The sequence below is a fragment of the Erithacus rubecula genome (genome assembly GCF_903797595.1).
Source record: "Erithacus rubecula genome assembly, chromosome: 24".
In the NCBI taxonomy this organism is placed as follows: domain Eukaryota; kingdom Metazoa; phylum Chordata; class Aves; order Passeriformes; family Muscicapidae; genus Erithacus; species Erithacus rubecula.
In genome coordinates this window covers 2,947,994-2,967,723 of record NC_136676.1, presented here as the reverse complement: position 1 = coordinate 2,967,723, position 19,730 = coordinate 2,947,994, and the positions used below count along the sequence as shown (strand labels likewise).

The 19,730-nt window shown below is 44.2% G+C and overlaps 1 protein-coding gene across 1 annotated transcript; it reads right to left on the bottom strand.

The window, feature by feature from the left end:
• Positions 1–311: 311 nt before the first annotated feature.
• PLOD1 (procollagen-lysine,2-oxoglutarate 5-dioxygenase 1) lies at positions 312–17,643 on the bottom strand. Its single transcript, XM_079326137.1, has 19 exons — positions 17,454–17,643; positions 13,695–13,786; positions 11,824–11,960; positions 11,035–11,198; positions 10,717–10,829; positions 9,345–9,408; positions 8,164–8,261; positions 7,739–7,840; positions 7,510–7,641; positions 7,114–7,235; positions 6,356–6,460; positions 5,778–5,903; positions 4,833–4,974; positions 4,252–4,365; positions 3,920–3,985; positions 3,513–3,617; positions 2,986–3,132; positions 2,571–2,696; positions 312–1,795 (listed from the first exon to the last, which is right to left on the bottom strand). The coding sequence occupies exons 1-19, from the start codon at positions 17,533–17,535 to the stop codon at positions 1,640–1,642; spliced, it is 2,193 nt and encodes a 730-aa protein (XP_079182263.1). The 5' UTR covers positions 17,536–17,643; the 3' UTR covers positions 312–1,639.
• Between the last annotated feature and the right edge of the window lie 2,087 nt (positions 17,644–19,730).

The following is a 19,730-nucleotide window of genomic DNA, read 5'->3' as shown; positions in this document are numbered from 1 at the left end:
AATCCCTTCGTTTGGTAACAGACAGTTCTGGATTTCATTTAACAGGACTTAGAGCAGTTTTACTCCTCACATGATTGTCCCTGCCTGGATTTTTCTCTCCTGGGCACGGTGAGTGTGTGGCATGGAAACAGAGCCAAAAGCTCAAGGAGAGCAGTGGAAGAAGCTGCATGTTCCCTTCCTCAGGCACATTGTGCACACAGCCGTGTGCAGCTGCAGAACTCACGTGCCTAAAGCTATTCTACCCCCATTAGAGTCACCCATCCCAGAAGAAGAACTCTGTCCTGACAATCAGGCTGCAAAAGGTGGAGACAGACAAATAAAAGACAGGTTTGTTGTTTGGTTGTTTGTTTTTTTTCTCCTAAGGACAATCTCTCTATGAATTTATTGCTTGTGAAACACACTAGTCTGACATAATGGTGTCTGATAAGCAGAGCAGGTATCTCACAGGCAGAAAAGGTTTTTGCCCCTTCCCTCTCTAACCACAGGTCTAGTCTAGACATATTTTTACACCTACTCGTTCACCACAATCTCTCAGCACTTCCTAATCACTCATTTCTATCAGTCTTGACCCCATTGGAGAAGTTTCTGCAATGGAGTGTTTTGGTTTTCAATCTGAAGTAATAGAAACACTGAATAATTATTTCCTCTAAAAGCCAGAGAACAGCTCTTTCCAACTAATGTGAGTGGGCCATCAAAGAAAATTATTAAAACAATCTCTGACAAATGGAATGAGATCATCAAAGACCACTGGGAACTCTGGCTGTTATCCAGAGATTGATCAGAGCTTTTGACTATCATTACATAATATAGAACAGAGACAATTCCACAGTGAAGCCCTCCTGACTGATGTAGCTGTTCCCAGTTTTCCCTTTCTTAGATTTAATCTACATATTCACATGGCCTGAATTTGTGTGGGTATGTCTGCTGCTCTTAACTAGAGAAACAGAAGGTAGGGGAGTCTTTTATCTCTTCAATCTAATCCCAGAAATAATGCATCATTAGAGGATCTTCCTTTAGCTAACCAGAAGCACTATGCTGCCACTGCTGCTGCTTGGAACTTTGTGATTTGCTTGCAAGGACAGCAAAGAGGTAAGGTATCAGATGATCTTCAGGTTCTTCCAACTCAGTTTCATTTGGTGTGACACTAAACCGTTAAGATTCCTGGAGTCAGCTCCCTGATTGGTTTCTATTTGGAATAATGTCCTGGAATTATTGTCTAACATCCAGTCCCATACATGCTGTGGATGAAAACAGCCTTCCAGCTTGTAACTTGCCTCCAAAGAGCTGGATTTCCAGTCAAAAAAGCTCTTTTTAAAGCCAATCAATGACTGATGAAAGTTCAAGTAAACAGTGCTTTCAAGAAACAGTGGATGAGGAGCAGAATCCAAAATGAAGGCACAAAATCTCCTTTGAACTTCTACAGCAATATTCCTAGATATTACCTGCAGTATCAGAGAGGGAGATCTTCCAGTAGTGGAGTCTTAGAATATCATTAAAAATCATATTAAAAAAATCAGATAAAAATCGAATCCAAGTAGCTTTGAACAATGCCTTAGAAACTCTCAGCAGCATTCCCTGTTTCTGCTCCAAGTCAGCAGTGAGCAAGGCCAGGGAGAGGTCCTTCCTGGGAAGCAGAGCTCTAGGGGTCGAGAAAGGACACTGCGATGTAGCGGGTGCCTTTGGTGGTGGGAAGCCCCTCGTGGTAGTGGGTCAGGCGCCCCGGGTGCATCAGGGTCCAGCCTTTCCGTGGAGCTCGAATGGAGCAGTTGTAGCGTAGGAACCGGCAGCCTCCTCCCTGGTGGGAATGCAAGAGGCACATCAGCTTGGAGAAGGCACCTCAGGGATGGGTGACAGCACTTTGGAAAATGTGACAAGGTGCTTGGGGCATCTCCTGTGTTCTGATGTATTCAAAAATCTCTTTCCTAGTGTCCTAGGTTACAATATGCCCAAAAGTCTGTATTCTATCACCATCTGCTGAAACTAGGTGGGGCAGTGATTCTTATCTCTGTGGGAAATATCTCCTGTTAATGGGCCATCTGTTAAAAACCAGATGGGTCAATGTTCTTTATCTTGCCTTCCTCCAGGAAGATATCTTCTGTTAACGGGCCATTGAGTCCCACTGCATGACTGATAAAATTACATCATCCCATTGGGAGATGCTCCACTCAAGGGGAGGAGCCAAGCATTTCCTACCTAGATAAAAACTGAGATTTGAAACACCAAAGCAGCCTTTTTCCACTGGATTTCAGAGGACAAGAGCTACCAGGATCACTGCTTCAAGAAGACCATTTCATCTGGACTGCTACAACCACCCTAACTAGCACGGTATCAGGTTGTATTCTGACTCTGTCAGTGGGTTTTTCTTTTGTACTATTGCATGTGTTTTTTGTTTGTTTTTTTTTTTACCTATTAAATTGTATTTCTGACTTAGAGTGTCTCACTGATTTTGCTTTCAAAACCATCACACCTAGTCATTAATTGTAATCCTTAGTGTGAAGAAGTGGATCAGGGAAGGGTTTTCAGCTGCTCCCAGGGCTGTGCTGCACTCCTGAGCCCAGGCAGACACTCACCTCATAGTCGATGCCAACTCTGTTCAAGGCAATGTTGATGGTGAAGGTGGATGCGTCGTGGTGGGGCATTAGGGAGGGCTGCTCATCAGGTTTGTAGCGAACCACAAAGGCCAGCTCAAACTGGGTCTGAGAGAGAGCAAAGTGCACTCTGTTAGGGGGCCAGAGTGGCCTGTGGCTTCTGAGCTCAAATTGCATCCCATTGCTAAAGGAAAAAGGCAACAATCAGGCAGAAGAATGTCACTGAGAAATTGTGTATCTCCTAATGCACATACTTATGCCACACTGCAGGGTCAGTTCCTCTGTACTGGGAAAGAGTGTTTGTGTATTGCTGAAGGATTCTGGCAGTCTTGTCATAAAGCTGCAGCTGGAGGAGGTACTGAGCTGACCATGAGTTTTGCTCTTAAGGTGGACATACCTTGGTGTAGTATCCTGGGTACAGTTTTTCTGTGATGGGTGCAATATAGTCCAGAAGAAATTTATACCATTCTCTTTCAAAGCCAATTTGGTTCATGTGTATGTCAATAGTTGGGACGTTCTCATATCCTCCTTGTATTCTGCTGTCCTGAAATAGGATGAACAGAAATACCCATAAGAATGGGAACCTTGGAGTTTAGAAATTAAAAGTACTTATTCCTGATAACTACAAATAAATATGATGTTTGCTTATCAGAATTTGCAGGATGAAAAGCTGCTTTCAAACCATAATTAAAACCTAAGGGAAACAATATTACCACCAGAGAGGCTGAACATTGGAACTTCAGAGGACACTAAAGAGGACTCAGGGAAAAATCAGAGTTAATCAGGAGCAAAATTACAGTATTGTCTCTACTTTTCTGGTTTAATTCAGGATCTAATGCCTTCCCACAGGAGGCACTGCTATTACCAGATATGCACAGAAAATAGCGTAGCCCAGAACTCAAAAGAGCTCCTGTTTTTACTTACTGTGTTGTCACCTGTGGACCACTGGCCATAATGTTCCATTTCTTCCACCAGCTCATCACAGGCAGTGTCAGTGAATATGGGGAACCAGTAAACATCTGGGCAGGGCTGCAGATAGCAGAGAAACAAGGACAGGTGCTTGAGGTAAAAGTAAGGCTAAACTGAGTGTAGACTAAGTGGAAAGAAACTAAAATATTGAGGATAGAAATTTGTTTTCTGAATTATGTGCCCCACTTCCACTTAAGAGAGCTGGAGGTGTACTTGTAGGAAAATGATTTGGCCCTAAAAGTACTTTCCAGGTCATGTTTCCTGTGTTCAAATGCTTATTCTTGAGAATTACAATAATGATGATAAAGCATTGCCCTAAAGCTCATCTCCCATTCTGATTGATAAGGGTGGTGTTTTCTTACCATTTCTACCAATTTCCCTTTCAGAGCTGCCGTGTAGTTTTCATGGATGTACTTTTCTCTCCAGTCCTGCAATTAGAAGATAAGCAAACCAGTAATATCTGTGAGGTCCCTGCTTAAAGAGATAATAAAAAGCCAGGCACTCATGCAAGCAGTATTTCACAGGCTTTGAAGATCCATATGTTATGATCCCAAAAACATGTTCTCTTCAAATTGTGTGCCTGTGCTCCTCATCCCACCTGAGAGACACCATTATTACAAAGCCTGGAATTCCCACAGTGGTGAAGCTAATATCAGGTCTTCCCTGTGCCTTCTGGGTATGCAAGTTATCTCACCTCAGGATTACTGAATATTTGCCAGAGGTCATTGTGGAGGTGACTTGTCTGGTAATTCTCCAGGGACAGTATGTGTCCAAACTGATGCTGGTTTGTCAGGTACATAAAGACTCCCTGCAGGATAGAGAGAAACAAAAAAGACTTCATGAGAACCATCATGAAACCAAGCACTGGACAAGCTGTTTGTTTACTCATTCTTGTGGGCTTTCAGTTTTATTTCCACCCTGGATATGAGAAACTCTGAAAGGTTACAGGCAGAGACAGTGTGTCCTGTCAGCCAGGGCTGGAAGCAGAGGAGAGCAGCAGCTGTGACACTAGGGTTTTCCTTCTTACCCTGTCAATCCCATTTACAGCAGTCCTGAAAAGGCCCAAGAAATGTTATCCACATTTACTGGTCCATGGCTACACATGGTTTCACAGCAAGACAGAAATCCCACGCTGCTCCAAAGTCTGCACTGCACTGACTAGTACCAGTTCACCTTATCCCTGCCCTGGCAGAGCTGAATGCCTGAAACTACTTAATCCTGTACCCTTGACCCTGGCACACAGCTCTCCCCTGGCAGCCTCTTTCCTTGACTGACCTGATTCCGAAGGTTGTGGCAGAAAGCCATGTCAGCATCCAGCTTGCCACTGTGGAACAGATCAGCCTGCTCCAGCTCCGAGCGCAGAGCCTTGGCTTTAACCAGGTAAGCACTGCTGATGTAGGGGACATTCCAAAGCCCACTGAAACACAGCAGAAGAAAAGTGAGACTGGAAACACCACTAAGACAGATACTGCTGGGTTTTAAAGGATGACAGGCAGCACTGCAGCATCAGCCAGGCTTGTCTGAATGAGCCAACTCAGAACAGCAGGGAGAAATCATACCAACAGAGATTGGCATTCCAGAAAAAATAACTTATATTGCCCACAGCTTTTAAGCTGCACAAATGCTAGTCCACTGTGAAAACAATTAATTGCTACTGTGTGTTTTTGCTAGGAACGTAATTAATGGCTTGAATCTCTTCCCAGAGAGATCAACATATTTTTTTCCAGTAATTTAAAGAAACTGAACCAGCCAAAAGTGCATAAGCTGATTTCCAGCGTTTATTGCACATACAATGGCCCATAAAAAAGAGGGTCCCTCAAGGATATGAATGAATCAACAATTCTGTTTTGTGAATCTTCCATTCAAGGATCACCTGGTATTTTCTGAAGATTTATCTGACAGAGATCAAACAGCACTTTAAAGAATTTAAGGATAACACTAACTACAATCCCCAGGTGGGAAAACATGAGTAAGATGAGATGATTTCAGCAGGCAGCACTCTTGAACCCTTACTCTGATCATAAGAAAATGTATGTTATTGTTTCTGCTCAGGGAAGAACAGAAAGCAGCTTCCAAATGGGAGCAGACATTTCTTTTCCTTTCCTATACTCTGGTACTTTGCACTCTCTGGTTCTTTGCCATTAGTTTGATGACAAAGTGCTGCAGCAAGCTTTACATTTGGGGGATTATCTCAGTGAAAAGCTCTCTTTGCATACTCACACTCTGCGCCTTTGAACAATATCCACATAATCTTCTGAGCGGGCATAGTATCCATCAGGGCTCAGTGCTCCCCAGAAATTGGACCACAGCTTCTCATGACGGCTGACCAGGGGGGCAATCACCAGCCTGGAGGCATGAAAGGAAAAGGAATTGCAGGACAGGATGTTACCATAGGAAGAAAAGGAAAATATTTACAAACCACAGTAGTGGAAGAGCTATTTCCTCCCCCACTTACAGAGTTGCTGTTTTGTTAACTCTGTTGGAATGAAATGCCACATAAGAAAGAGTAAATATGGTCCCAATGTCCTGTCTAACTGCATCCTACACCAGGTCTGTTAGAATCTGATTTGTTCTAGTGAATATATAAAAATAAAGCTAAAGATGATTTACGTCCCCTGCCTAAAATACAGGGATTACAACTGCAGTGAAAAAAACAAAAAAAAAAGCCCACATAAGAGGTGTTCAACTAACATTCCATTTCTGGCACAGCTCTCCTGGTTCCTTACACATCTCAGGGATGTGCAGTGAATTCCTCATATGAGATGACCAGTAAGCATTGCTCACACCAAATAACTCACTTGTTCTGTTCAATCAGAAGCCTCAGAGTCTCTTTGTTCTTCAGAACTACTTCAGCATCCAGGCTAAAGTAATAGTCACAGTAAGGATCCTTCCTGCACAAATCCCTACAGCCAGAGAAAAGAAAAGTCATATCCTAAACCAGAGGAAGACAAAGAACAGAGCACCAAAATTCCTTCACCTTGTAGTCTGAAGGTCTTCTGGATGCTCAGAGAAGTTTGGTTTAATGTAACAATTCAGAGGCCCAGCATAGTACAAGCACATCAGATTCAGTATCCAATAGCAGATACTGGACACAGCCAAAACCACATTCAGCAAACTGTTTCTTCAGCTCAAACTGAAGAGGATCCCATTTACAGCTGGCCCAAATCCACACCTGAGCTCAAACATCCTGATCACAGACAGGAAGATACTCTCCTACTAGATCTTAGTTTTACTACAACACTCCTCTTCAGATAGGTGCATATCCTTTGTGCTCTGAGACTGGGTTTGCAGATGAGGGCAGGAGATACAGGGCTATCCTTCTGTCAGAACAAAGGACCAGTGAGAACTTAAGTTTCTGAAACTGGACAAATGAGCTGGTATGGAAGCTGTTTTTTTTCTCAATATCTACAGGCATCAGAGTTAATGCTAGAAAAACTGAAAGGGTGACTGAAAAAACAACAGCAATCACTTGACAGGGATGATCCTCAGAAGAAACAGATGTCTCAGTTTGCACACAGGCTGTCTGCTGGCTATCATGTATGGCCTCTTCACTTACATGCCCAAGTTACGTGCCTCAGCATTCTCCACCTCATCATCTGGTCCAACCACTTTGACAGTGAGATATTCTTTGCCATGCTCTTCTACAAAAGAGTCCACCTCCATTAAATGATGTTCCTCCTATTCCAAAAGTAAGGAAAAACAGGTAAGATGGGCTCATCCAGGCCACACAGCCTCCTGTTCTTGCAAATGAGTAGCTGGGCAACAGCTCTTAAGCCAGCTTCCACACATTTACAGCTGGATGGGGGTCACTGCAGATAATTGTGCAAATATTGAAGGTAAGTAATGTGATTACATAGCCTGGAAGTCTAGCCCAAGGCTACAAAAGTGCCTAGAGTAGAGGATAAGGTGTACATTTTCCCCACATTTGCCAAGACAAGCCAGCCTCACTTACATGGTTATGAATGAAGAGCTGGATTCGTTGCTTTGGGTAATGAAGGTTACGAAGCCGCAGGAAAAACTGGGAGAGGAAGGGAGTGGGCTGCTCAATGAAAATACCAATCACAATCATTGGCAATGCCTCATCCTGCATTCAGGGCCAAGAGGAGAGAAGTGGTGAGTCATGTTTCACATCAGAAATGTAAGACTGTTTTGAGAACTTTGAATAGACACAGCAGCCTTACCTTAAAGCCCACGAGGCTGCGCAGCCCTTCATCACACACCGTGCAGCCAGTCTCAAATGTCCACACTTGAGGAATGTAGTTTCCCAGGTAGTTCAGCTGCAGCTGCAAAAGGCAATTTGCCAGATTATGCATTACAGGGAAGGGGAGTTTCTTTGTGTGCACCCCCACTGTGAGATCACATTTCAACTTTGTTTACCTGTGAGCTAAAGAATCTGAAAAGCATGACATCCTGAGGGTCCAGCTACATATGGATCTTTGAACCAGATCCATCTTATTGCTATGGGCTTGGACTGTTTATTGTTTCTCAAATGTAAATGCACACAGGGAAGGTTAATATATGTAGAGGTAGTACCTGATCTATCAAGCCTAAAGGGTCACTTTGCAACAAACACAGACCAATCTTTCTCTCAGGACAGCCCACTTACCTTGGTGGGTCCATTTCCATGGATCACCACAGGCAGAGTGTCATATAACAAGTTTCTTGCTCTCACTCGTGAGTTTTCAAACTTCAGAACTATCTCATCTGGAAATGACAATGTCATCATGTTAAGGATTTTATTGATAATTAGAAGTACAATGCTTAATTTATACAGAAAAGCTTCTGAAACATGGAAGCGTGGACAATGGATAACTGTACAAGTAGTTTAAGAGCTAGAGACCAAATCTTTAAAGGAGAAAAAAATACTGAGAATGATCCTGTGAAGTAACAGGAGGATGGCTGGGAAGCTGGACAATGACTGGGAATTGGCAGAAGCCATACTAAAAGATTCTTCCAAAACTGGCACTGACAAATTGTACAGTGAAGAACAGCTACTGATGACAGGGACAGCTATTGATGGGAGGAGTCAGGCCCTTCTCACCTAAGTGTTCTATGCACCTGATGTCTCTCTGTCATCCCTCACAAGAGTCCATCCTCCTGGCAGAGATCATCCAGGATGCTGCCTCACCACAACCATGCAAAATCCTTTGGAAAAAAGACTAGCACAGATACAAGCTGCAGTCTATCCTTGATGAAATGAGCACAAGAGCCAAAAACTACACTGCCATTATCACTTTTTCCTTGACCAGAATAAAGAGAATGGAATGATACAAGGCTGAAAACATCAGGCAGCATTAACAGGAGTCAGTGAATCCCTCTTGCCAGGACTAGCAAAATCAATCAGCAGGTCAGGTCAGAAGCCTGGCACAATAAGTGAGTGATCACAGGCATATCTGGCTGCTTCTCACCTCCCATGGCATTCCAGCACGGTTCTGAAGCAAAAAAGCAGGCAAGCCCTAGGCAGGGCTGTGTGTCATTACTTGCACTGGAAGTCCCTCCCAGTCCCCAAGGCTAATACAATCTGACATGCCTGGAGATCAAAGAGGCAAGGAGGTGTAAGAGGAAAAACCTGACCTGCATTCCCTGAAGTGGAGAAGGAATTGCAATGAGAACATAGCTGGTCACAGTGGAATTGCAAACAAATCCCAGAACTCTGGCAGACTTTTAATAAAGCTTTTCTGTGGGGACAGCCATTTCTGAAATACAATCCCTTCAGCCATAACTATTTCTGGTGTCAACATGCAAACTGCATTCCTAGGGGAAATGAGCTTCCTTCTTCCATCTCACCTAATGCTCCATTTAGGTTTTGGAAGATCCGGCTTCTGTGATCTAGACTGATGTTGATACTTTCCTTTAAAAGAATTAGATAAATAACCTTAATTAGAACACAAAAGGCATTCATTCTTTACATAGAACAGACCCCATGCTCAGTGAAGATATATCCCATTCCTATAGCCATTTGAAAACTTTACAAACTGAAGCCTAAAACATTCCCAGATAATCATTACTTTCATTCAAATCTGGGAAAATTCACCATTTTCAAGAATGAGTTAAATATATTCTATTAGGCAAAACTATGCAAAGCCCTTCTCCCACCCTTTTACAGCTGCTGTTGGTGTGTCAATTAATCTTCATCATATGAATGAAGTAGACTTACACACAGTCATATAAACCCCACAATACATATAACACACAGGAACACCAGATAGCAAAACCATCTGCTGTGAAAAGTTTCTTGCCTTCTATCCACAGGGCAAGTGTGACCCCAAGCATTGCCCCAGGTACCAGTGTCAAACCAGAGAACAGTAAGGTGCAAGGTCAGCTTGTGCAATCTTTGTTTTTACCCCCTGCTGCAAGTCACACTCCGACTGAGTCAGATTAAAAGGCAGCTCTGACTTAACAGAATTCTGTGTCCCTGCAGGGTTCTATTAATCCTGATTACTGGAAAGGACAGCAGGGTGCTAACATCCACTGTCTGAGTGCCAAGTCAGGGGAATTACTCAGCCCTTGTGTGGCACAGGGCCAGAACTGCAGATGAAAACATTAAAGGGACTGTCCATGTTAAAGTATCACAGGTCATACTCAGATTTGGGGAAGTAAAAAAGTCCAGTTGCTCTAAATTTGTACCAGCCCTGCTTGTAAAAAATTGCAAGTCTCTAATTCATCTGATAACAGTTCCCTATTTCAAATGCTTCCTCTTGTTTTGTAAATTGCTGTTACAGTTTGAGTTCTCCATGCATTTGGTCTGTCCCCAGGGACAGACTGGCCCCTAATGCACAACTGGCAGGGACAGCAGAACCTGTGGGTTGGATGGTCTGGCCAGGGCACCACACAGTGCTGGAATCACAGTGCTGCTTCCAGGGTCCATTCCAGGTTTCTGTAGGATGTTACATGGCATTTTCCTAATATGTACTTCAGTGCTAGGCTGGATATCTCTGTCAGCACTGCACTCTGCAGTTTCACATCCCCTGGGAGGAGGCTGGTTAGTTCCTCCAATGGCTTTAAACACCAGCACCTACAGATACTGGCACGAGCCTCTAGTAAGACATTTCTCTTCCCATTCACATTTTATGCTTAAATATAAAAACTGCTTATAACAGAAAATGGGGGTACTGGCCAGAATGCAAATATTCAGAATTTAAAATCTAGATACACCTACTCTTTTTTCTGGATCCAAGAAGATATTTGTATAGAAGAGCTGGTCACTGTCATCATCCTGTCCTTTCCATCCCTCCACAAGTTTCTTCAGGTTTGGAGCATAACCAATGAAGCCTGTGGGAATAAATATGAGGAGGTGTTTCAACCCAGATGACCAAAAAATGGAAGTACTCCTGTATATATGTACTTTCACTTCTCTCACATGAAATCTCACTACACCCTGTGCTGCTGCAGAGACTCATCAACTTTCAGTTTGCTTTGCCACTTCTCCCACAGGTCAAATAGGAGGAGGAAGCTGAAAGCAAGCTCTGTGTCTCACCTCCAGAACCCAGGAAGCGTTTTCCATCTCGCACCTGAGGATACTTGGCTTCCAGCTTTCTGTCAGGATAAATGTAATTCTCTGCTGAGAAAACCACCTTGCTCTTGGCTTGTTGGAACTTCTTCAGCAGTTCTGTGGGGCCCGAAGCAAAGAGCACATCATAGCTAGAGAAAGAGACAAATAAAAAAGGACAAAAGGAATGGAGTCAGAAAAATATGTCAGTGAGAAAAGTTTCTAGAAACAGCTAATTCTTTGGGAATCCCTTTCTTTTAGTTCTCTTTAACAGTGTTGCCATTTTTGTAATGCAACTAGTTAAAGTGTAGTCTTATTTATATGCTGGGCATATGAAAAAACACTGAGACTCCAAGCCATCCTTTTCTCTCTTCACCTCTCTGGCAGACTAATTCTTGGCTCTCAGGATGTGCTGCAGCCTACTTCACCTTATAAAACAAATATCTCTAGTTAAAAAGCCCTGCCTAGTTCCATAGGAATTGTCAGCTCATTCCCTGCAGACAGAGGCAGCCAAATTCCAGCGTGGCAGAATCAGGCACAACACTATCAACTTCATGCTGGAATTGGCATCAGCCTATTCTGATCAGATTTCCAAACTGCCACAGATGCAGCTCTGAGTGATTCCCAGGAATCTACAGAGCATTCAGGGAATAAAGAAAACAGAGATCTGGACACACTTTTCAAAAGCAATTGATTTCACAGTTCATTTCTTCTCAGTGAGAACCTGTCCAAACAGCCATAAGATTCAGTTCAAGGCAAATTCTTTGCAACCATTACCTTTCTACAAAAAGGATGATCAAGTCCTCCTTATCCTCATACTGCTTCAGAGCTGACTTGAGGAGACGAACCTTCTGCCCTCCTCCAGCTGGCTGCTGCTCATCTCCACCCTGCCACTCCTCATCCAGCCCCAGCACCTACAGCAACAGGCACATGGTCACCTCAACAGGGCACTTCCCCAGCAACCAGAACCCACAAACTTACCGGTCCTGATAACTCCCAGTGCAAATCACAGCAAAAATAACAGCCCCAGGACAAGGGGAATAGGCAGCCTTTGATCCATACTCTGGGCTGGACAGTCAGTGTCACAACATAGCACAGTGACAAAGCATTCCTGGCCTCAGGGACAGGAGCATGCTCCAGACTGTGTGTCTTGGTAATCCAATGGAAAAGTGCCATGAGGCTCCCCTGAGCAGGAGCTATGGATCCCATCCCTTGAGCAGGAGTTACAGATCCCATCCCTTGAGCAGGAGGTATGGATCCCATCCCTTGAGCAGAGTTACAGATCCCATCCCTTGAGCAGGAGCTATGGATCCCATCCCTTGAGCAAGAGTTACAGATCCCATCTCTTGAGCAGGAGCTATAGATCCCATCCCTTGAGGAGCTATGGATCCCATCCCTTGAGCAGGAGTTACAGATCCCATCCCTTGAGCAGGAGCTATGGATCCCATCCCTTGAGCAGAGTTACAGAGCCCATCTCTTGAGCAGGAGCTATAGATCCCATCCCTTGAGCAGAGTTACAGATCCCATCCCCTGAGCAGGAGCTATGGATCCCATCCCTTGAGCAGGAGTTACAGATCCCATCCCTTGAGCAGGAGCTATGGATACCATCCCTTGAGCAGAGTTACAGATCCCATCCCTTGAGCAGGAGCTATGGATCCCATCCCTTGAGCAGGAGCTATGGATCCCATCCCTTGAGCAGGAGTTACAGATCCCATCCCTTGAGCAGGAGCTATGGATCCCATCCCTTGAGCAGAGTTACAGATCCCATCCCCTGAGCAGGAGCTATAGATCCCATCCCTTGAGCAGAGTTACAGATCCCATCCCTTGAGCAGGAGCTATGGATCCCATCCCTTGAGCAGGAGTTACGGATCCCATCCCTTGAGCAGGAGCTATGGATCCCATCCCTTGAGCAGAGTTACAGATCCCATCCCCTGAGCAGGAGCTATAGATCCCATCCCTTGAGCAGAGTTACAGATCCCATCCCTTGAGCAGGAGCTATGGATCCCATCCCTTGAGCAGGAGTTACGGATCCCATCCCTTGAGGAGCTATGGATCCCATCCCTTGAGGAGCTATGGATCCCATCCCTTGAGCAGGAGCTATGGATCCCATCCCTTGAGCAGAGTTACAGATCCCATCCCTTGAGCAGAGTTACAGATCCCATCCCTTGAGAAGAGTTACAGATCCCATCCCTTGAGCAGGAGCTATGGATCCCATCCCTTGAGCAGGAGTTACAGATCCCATCCCTTGAGCAGGAGCTATGGATACCATCCCTTGAGCAGGAGTTACAGATCCCATCCCTTGAGCAGGAGCTATGGATCCCATCCCTTGAGCAGGAGTTATGGATCCTATCCCTTGAGCAGGTGTTACAGATCCCATCCCTTGAGCAGGAGCTATGGATCCCATCCCTTGAGGAGCTATGGATCCCATCCCTTGAGCAGGAGCTATGGATCCCATCCCTTGAGCAGGAGTCATGGATCTCACCCAAACCAACACTCAGACACTGCAGAAATGACCCAGTCACACACAGGACTGAGCAAGTGTGTGTTTCCTCTTGAGCTTTTATTTAATCACTGTAGGGTCAAATCTTATCCATTCCACAATTTGAAATTCCCTTTGACCAACCACCATGGAAGCTGCTAGACATCACCTGGATTTTGTAGTTGAAGAATTGGGCTGATCTTCTGAACCTTTGGAATCCTTCAGTCTGCTTGGTGGCAACAGTCAGAACCAGCAGTTTTTCTGCACACAGGGGAAAGCACAAGAGATACTCAACTTATGTTGTTTCCACAACCTGCTGTTCCACACCTAACTTGATTGTGGGTAAAAAATGAGAGATTATGTAAAGATACAATTTCATTGCCTGAGTTCTGAGTTTAAAAAAGAAAATAAAATGTATTAAGTGGGTTTTTTACCCTGCTAGTGAAAGCTACAATTCCCTCACACAGAGTACAAAGGAAATTAAAGTTGAAGATAAAAAATAGAACTACTACAAAATGCCCATTTGGAAGTCATCTATTTAATGCAGTTTTGATTTTCTGTTCCCCACAGGACTGCTTTTTTGTCACTCAGAATTGGCTGGATGTAGGGAAAACCAAAATTAGACTAAATGTTATTATTCCCTCTCCATGGCTGCTCCAATTTTCTACTGCATTCCTGAGGCAGTTTTTCATACATATTCAATGTGAATTTATTTGTGCTATAATTTTCATTTACATTCTCCTCCCAAACTTGTTTTTCTTTTCCAGTCCCTTAAAAATGATAAAACTAAATCCAGAAGCTTTTTCAGAAGTTTCTCTGTGGTACCCTGGAATATGATTTTTAGGTGGAAGTTCTGGTTTCCTCATTGCAATGATGAAATGTTATACTTCACCTTAACAATTTTGCTGAAGTAGGAAATTTTATAGATTCTGGCAACAATGCTTAAATGCAAATCCTGGCCATCCGATTTAAACATCAGAAAATACCAGGAAAAACTCAAAACACATTTTCTTGGCCTCAGCAGGCTGTTTTTGGAACAATGGTTTTCTTCAATGGATGTACCAGATGCATCTCTCTCATGTACCCAAATTCTGTCTGGTCTTAGAGAGGAAGGATCTGGAGTTTTAGATGGACCTGACAAAGGCAGCAAAATTAAAAAATAATTGTAAGGTTGCAAGTTAGAAAGGAAGAAGATATTCCCAAAGAAATTCCTCAAATCCTTTACCTGGACCAGAATATAAAAGAGAAGAGAGATTGAGAACAATCAATAGGTCAGGTCTAATTATATTTATTAGACATGTGCACAAAGTGATAAATAAAAGAGTATTAATCCCATATAGGTGCAGATTTAAGGGCAGATTTTTAGACATATGAAGTGCATTCCTGATCCAGCACCTCCAGCACACTCCAATGTGTACCCAGCCCAGTCAGAGGGAGCAAATAAATAAGCAAAATACATATGGCCTTGGGGAATATGTTAAAGCCATTAAAGTTTCTAGCCAAATGATGGCACACAGAAAGCCACAGCAGCTTTATGTCTGAGCTCATGGGTTCTGAGAAGATGAGGATCATTCTGCCAAGGAAGAAAGGGACAAACATGGGTTTGCCAGAGAGGAATGTAGACAACCCTCAAATTCTAGTACATGAGGGGAGAAAGCATATGAAAATTATAAGAGAATGAAAGAAGGAAAGAAAGAAAGGATCCTGACTGTTAGGTAATTATTCCAGCCCAAAATCTCAGGCATCCCACATAAAATAAATCATTAATTCATTTTCATGCTGCTGCCTCAAGAAAGCCACACACTGTTTATGATTTGAGTGCCAAGAGTTTGCTGGGCAGGACGAGTGCTAAAGGCAGAACAGGAAGCAGTGTCCTATTTCTGAGACAGAAAAGCTCTCCCCGTGCAGTTTGTGAGCTCAGATGAAAATTCAGCACAAAGACCACTCTCGTCCCCAGCAGAACTCCAAGTTACAGATTCCCTGTGGGGAGGACACTGAGACACACTAAGCTCAGTTTCTTTCCTAAGAACTTTCTGCAGTAGCTTTCTATCCCAAGAGACATTCCTTCCCAGCATTGGAAATTTGTGCTGAGCTATGTTGCCTCCACTCCTTCTGTTTTAACCCTTTCTTCTCTTTCCCAAAGATTTTGCTGAACACTGATGCAGCTGATATGTACTTCCAAGGACAGAGCAGCAAACTCTCTGCCTTTCAGTATCACAGGTAAGCTTTTCAAAACATCCTGAGCAGACTGATGCTTCCCTGTTTCCCATATCACAGTCCATATGTAGAAGTGCAGCCTGTTCTGCTAAGCTGGGGCTCCTGGGCCCAAAGGCTCCCTGGGCCACACTGACAATTAGGAACTGTATAAATACATTTAATAATGGCATGGCTGTAAAATACAAACACAGGGTGGATAATAAAGCAAGCACTGAACTCAGAACCAGGGGAGTTGGACTGTATTGCTGGTTCTGCTATGAAACAAGGAGCCAATCCTGCTTTCCCTGTTCTTCCATCTGTAGAATGATAAAAGAGGACATTTACCACTTTTGTTAATGTTTTAGAGCTCTGTAGATGAAAAGAAATCTGCAAGAACAAAGCACTGGAACAGGAATCCTGATACCAAGTAAATGATTCAGTGAACTTCTGAGTTTTTATAAAGAATTAAAATCAGAGACTAGATGAGTTCAGTAACAAAAATTATTAAAGTTATTTACTTCTGCCCTAAGTCTACAGGGAAAGCACAGCTGCAGCTGCATTTTAGGACAAGGAATGAATTTACCCCTAGGCTGAGATTTGGGAAATCTTACTATACCACTTCCTGTTAAGATAGTGTCTAAGAAAATACCATTAATATGGGGATGAAACAGAAATAAAACCAAACCAAACCAAAACAACAACAAAAAAAGAATGCATAATTTAACAGTGGATAATATAATCTCTGTATTACATTTACAGAAGATTTTTTTTTAAATTCTATCAATTACAAATAACTATGAGAGAGCTTTTGCACAGGTCTAAAAGAACATCCAAGAGAGAAGACAGGTATCATTACTCTCACATTACTCTGGGGAAGGAGAGGCACAGGAAAGATGAGGCATTTTCTCTTTGAGCCATGCCAAAAGTGATGGGTTCAGACAACAGCTAATTCCAAATCCCTCTTCCTAACCAATTTACCTCATTCTTTTTCCCAGCCCTCAGTCTCTAGTGCACTCTAAAACCATGGAAGATTTGGGATATGCAAGAAAGGCAGGATAGCACAGAGATTCTTTGTTTTAATTATACCACTATAGCCAAAGAATTCCCAACACCCCCACAGACACACATTAACTGTATTAAGTAATGTACATATATAATAGAAGTAATTATAACAGAATCACACTGTGAAGGGAAATATTCTACATAACAAGATTAAATCTCCTCCTAATTGCCACTTCTCTAATGAAGACAGAGATAATTATCCAAACCTCTTGGCAGAGTGACAATGTATGAACCACTTTGTCAGTGCTGCTGACACTCTGAAGCTGCCCTAATCCTCTGCTCTTCTACCAACTACTCTAGAGTTTCTACCAACTGTTTACAGAGGGGACAGACTGATGCTATTTTAGGAGCATCCCTGATCTTGAGCCAGTGTGGCCAGTCTGGGATCAAAAGCTCCCCCCTTACCTAATTCTTGAACCGCCTAAGTTCAAAAGCGGGGAGGGGCTGACCCAGGTGAGGTGCAACCCTCGGTACCGAGAGCCCTTCACCGGGATGGAACGATGCTCTCACCAAACTCCGAGCTGTGAGCTGCCCCAGGCTCGGGGTGCCGCCCAGGGCTCACACCCGGCTGGGGCAGCGCTGGGCAGCGCAGCAGCGGCACCGCGGGCGGCGCTGCCCGTCCCGCAGCCTGACCGCCGCTCCCCCCGTGCCCGGAGCATTCCCCCCTTACCTTCCTGCTGCGAGGCACGGCCACCCCCCGGCCCGAGCAGCGCCAGCAGCGCCCAGAGCAGCGGCAGCGCCGGGGGCACCATGGCAGCGGCTCGTCCCGCAGCGCGGGAGCCGCCGGCGAGCGGGAGCGGTGCCGCGGAGGCAGCGGGGGCTGGGGCTGCCGGAGCTGTGCCACGCACCAGACCCGCCCGGCGGAGGAAGCGGGAGGCGCTGGCTCCTCCTCCCGGGCAGCCCCGGCCCCCGCTGGAGGGGCAGGAGGCGCTGGGAGCGCGCTGGGAGCGGGGAACACCCCGATCGGGAGCCGGGGGTTCGATCCCGGAGCTGCGGCGGGTCCGGCGGGGCTTGGAGGGGCAGTGGATGCGCCGAGGGGAAACTGGCACTGAGCAAAGGCCGGGTACGGGGAGAGGAGTCACTCCCTGGGCAGCCTCAGCTGCTGGTGGGCTGCAGCTTGCTGAAACTCAGTTATATATAAAAAGCAAACCAGAAACGGATTATAATGTTATATACTCTATTAGAATGTTATATACTCTATTATAATGTTATATACAGCTCTAGAAACTGGAAGCCTTATTAAATACCTACTTAATACCTTATTCCTACCAGTCACCTCCTATATTTCCTTGGTGAACACAAAACTTACACAAAATTTGTTTCCTGTACTGTTTTTTTTTTCTGTTATATACACATTTTAACGTCTTACATTAATCCCTGTGGCCTTGTGCTGGGTTTTCTTGCTGTAGCCCTGATCACTTATCCAGGCATCTTTTTCTGTTTCGTTCTGCCCTTGAGAGCAAGCAAACTAATTCTGTCTTAGAAAGTTACACTTCTTAAAATTAACATTGCTTTTCAGTCACTTCTAACTGCAATGAATGTAAGGTTTAGATGTAGGGAACCCTTTTGAGCCTGCAGGAGATCAGATGAGGAGCTACCACTGACACAGATCCTATGTGAGGCCTGTCAGGAAACCATCTCTTTAAATTAACAGAAATCACAGATATAATAAAGCTCAGGTTAAAAAAAAAAACCAAAAACAAAACAACAAAACAAAAACAAAAAAACAAAACAACCAAAACCACAAGAAGGCAGGAAGAGAAAAAAAATTAAGCACATTAGAAGGGTAACACTGTAGCTAACTGATATTCTCCATAACAGCATCATCCCAAAGAATTCTCATTACTGTTTGTTCACTGAGAATATTCTTGAGTGTTCAAAGCACTTTTCCTTCCATTCCTTCTCCCCAGAGCAGGAATTCCATCATGATTAACAGGCAAACAGAACAGTCCTCATGCTCAAGCAATGAGCAGTCCAGGCAACAACCCAAGGAAATACTAAAAATGGTGATTTTAGGAAACTTCCTTTTGCAAAGCTGCCGGTTTCCCTAAATTAAAAAAAAAAAAAAAAAAAAAAAAAAAAAAAAAAGAACATAGTTTCACTTTAGATTTCTTCAGTACTTTGCAGGCGTGGACAAATCCTGTGATAAATCTGTAGCAGCTTCAACAGACAGCCTCAGCAAAGATGTTCAGTCCTTCACCTTCAGACCTCAGACTGAGAGTTGCAACTCAACATGGATTTTTAAAATTGCAAGTTTCTCATTTTAATGAAGTTAAATCTCTCCAGTCTAAAATGAAAGCGGTTTTGCACACTCGAGACCATGAATGCCTCATTGTTTATGCCACTGCACCCAGGCTGTCTCTGTTGGCCAGCTTTGTACTCTGCAGCTCTGCCAAGCCAGCCCGCACATTTCCCCTCTTTGTGTGTTTGCACTGCTCTGTGCTCTGCCTGTGTTTTTAAACAGAGCCAGCTGCCGATGCAGATGTTCCAGTGAGTACGTGCAACTCGTGCTCCAGGCGGGGCAGCAACTCCCTAAAAACGGGAAGAGTCAGAGCTCTGCTCCGACAGCAGAGAAACCTCCAACCCCGTCGAAACCTGCACGGAATGGGGTCTCACCCACTGTTTTGGGATCCCAGTGCCCATCCCCATCAAACTGCTCATTTGCCGGAATAAATTAAAAACGTGTGTCCTTTATTTCTCTTCATTGGGCCGGTTCGTTGCCTCAACATGGTCGAGAATTTCACATTTCACTTTAACTCAGTGTTTCTGCCTGACTCTCTTGGAAGTGTGTTTCTCGTTGTCTTTCGAGCACTGCTCTGGATACAAAACTTTCCGGGACACGTGAGGAAGTTTGTTCCTCTATTTACGACCCAGTGGGACACAGTTTTATAAAGAACTTCCTTTCCCGCATAGTCTCTGCTGTGATAAACTGCCACGGGAATTACGG

What these genes read in the sequence shown, in the direction of transcription:
- PLOD1 (XM_079326137.1), bottom strand. Translation starts at nt 17,535, where the DNA reads ATGGTGCCCCCGGCGCTGCCGCTGCTCTGGGCGCTGCTGGCGCTGCTC. An exon ending in GCAGCCTCGTGGGCTTTAAG is followed by an intron (nt 7,642 to 7,738) that starts GTAAGGCTGCTG and finishes CCCTGAATGCAG; the next exon opens with GATGAGGCATTGCCAATGAT. An exon ending in GAGGCACGTAACTTGGGCAT is followed by an intron (nt 6,461 to 7,113) that starts GTAAGTGAAGAG and finishes CTCTGGCTGTAG; the next exon opens with GGATTTGTGCAGGAAGGATC.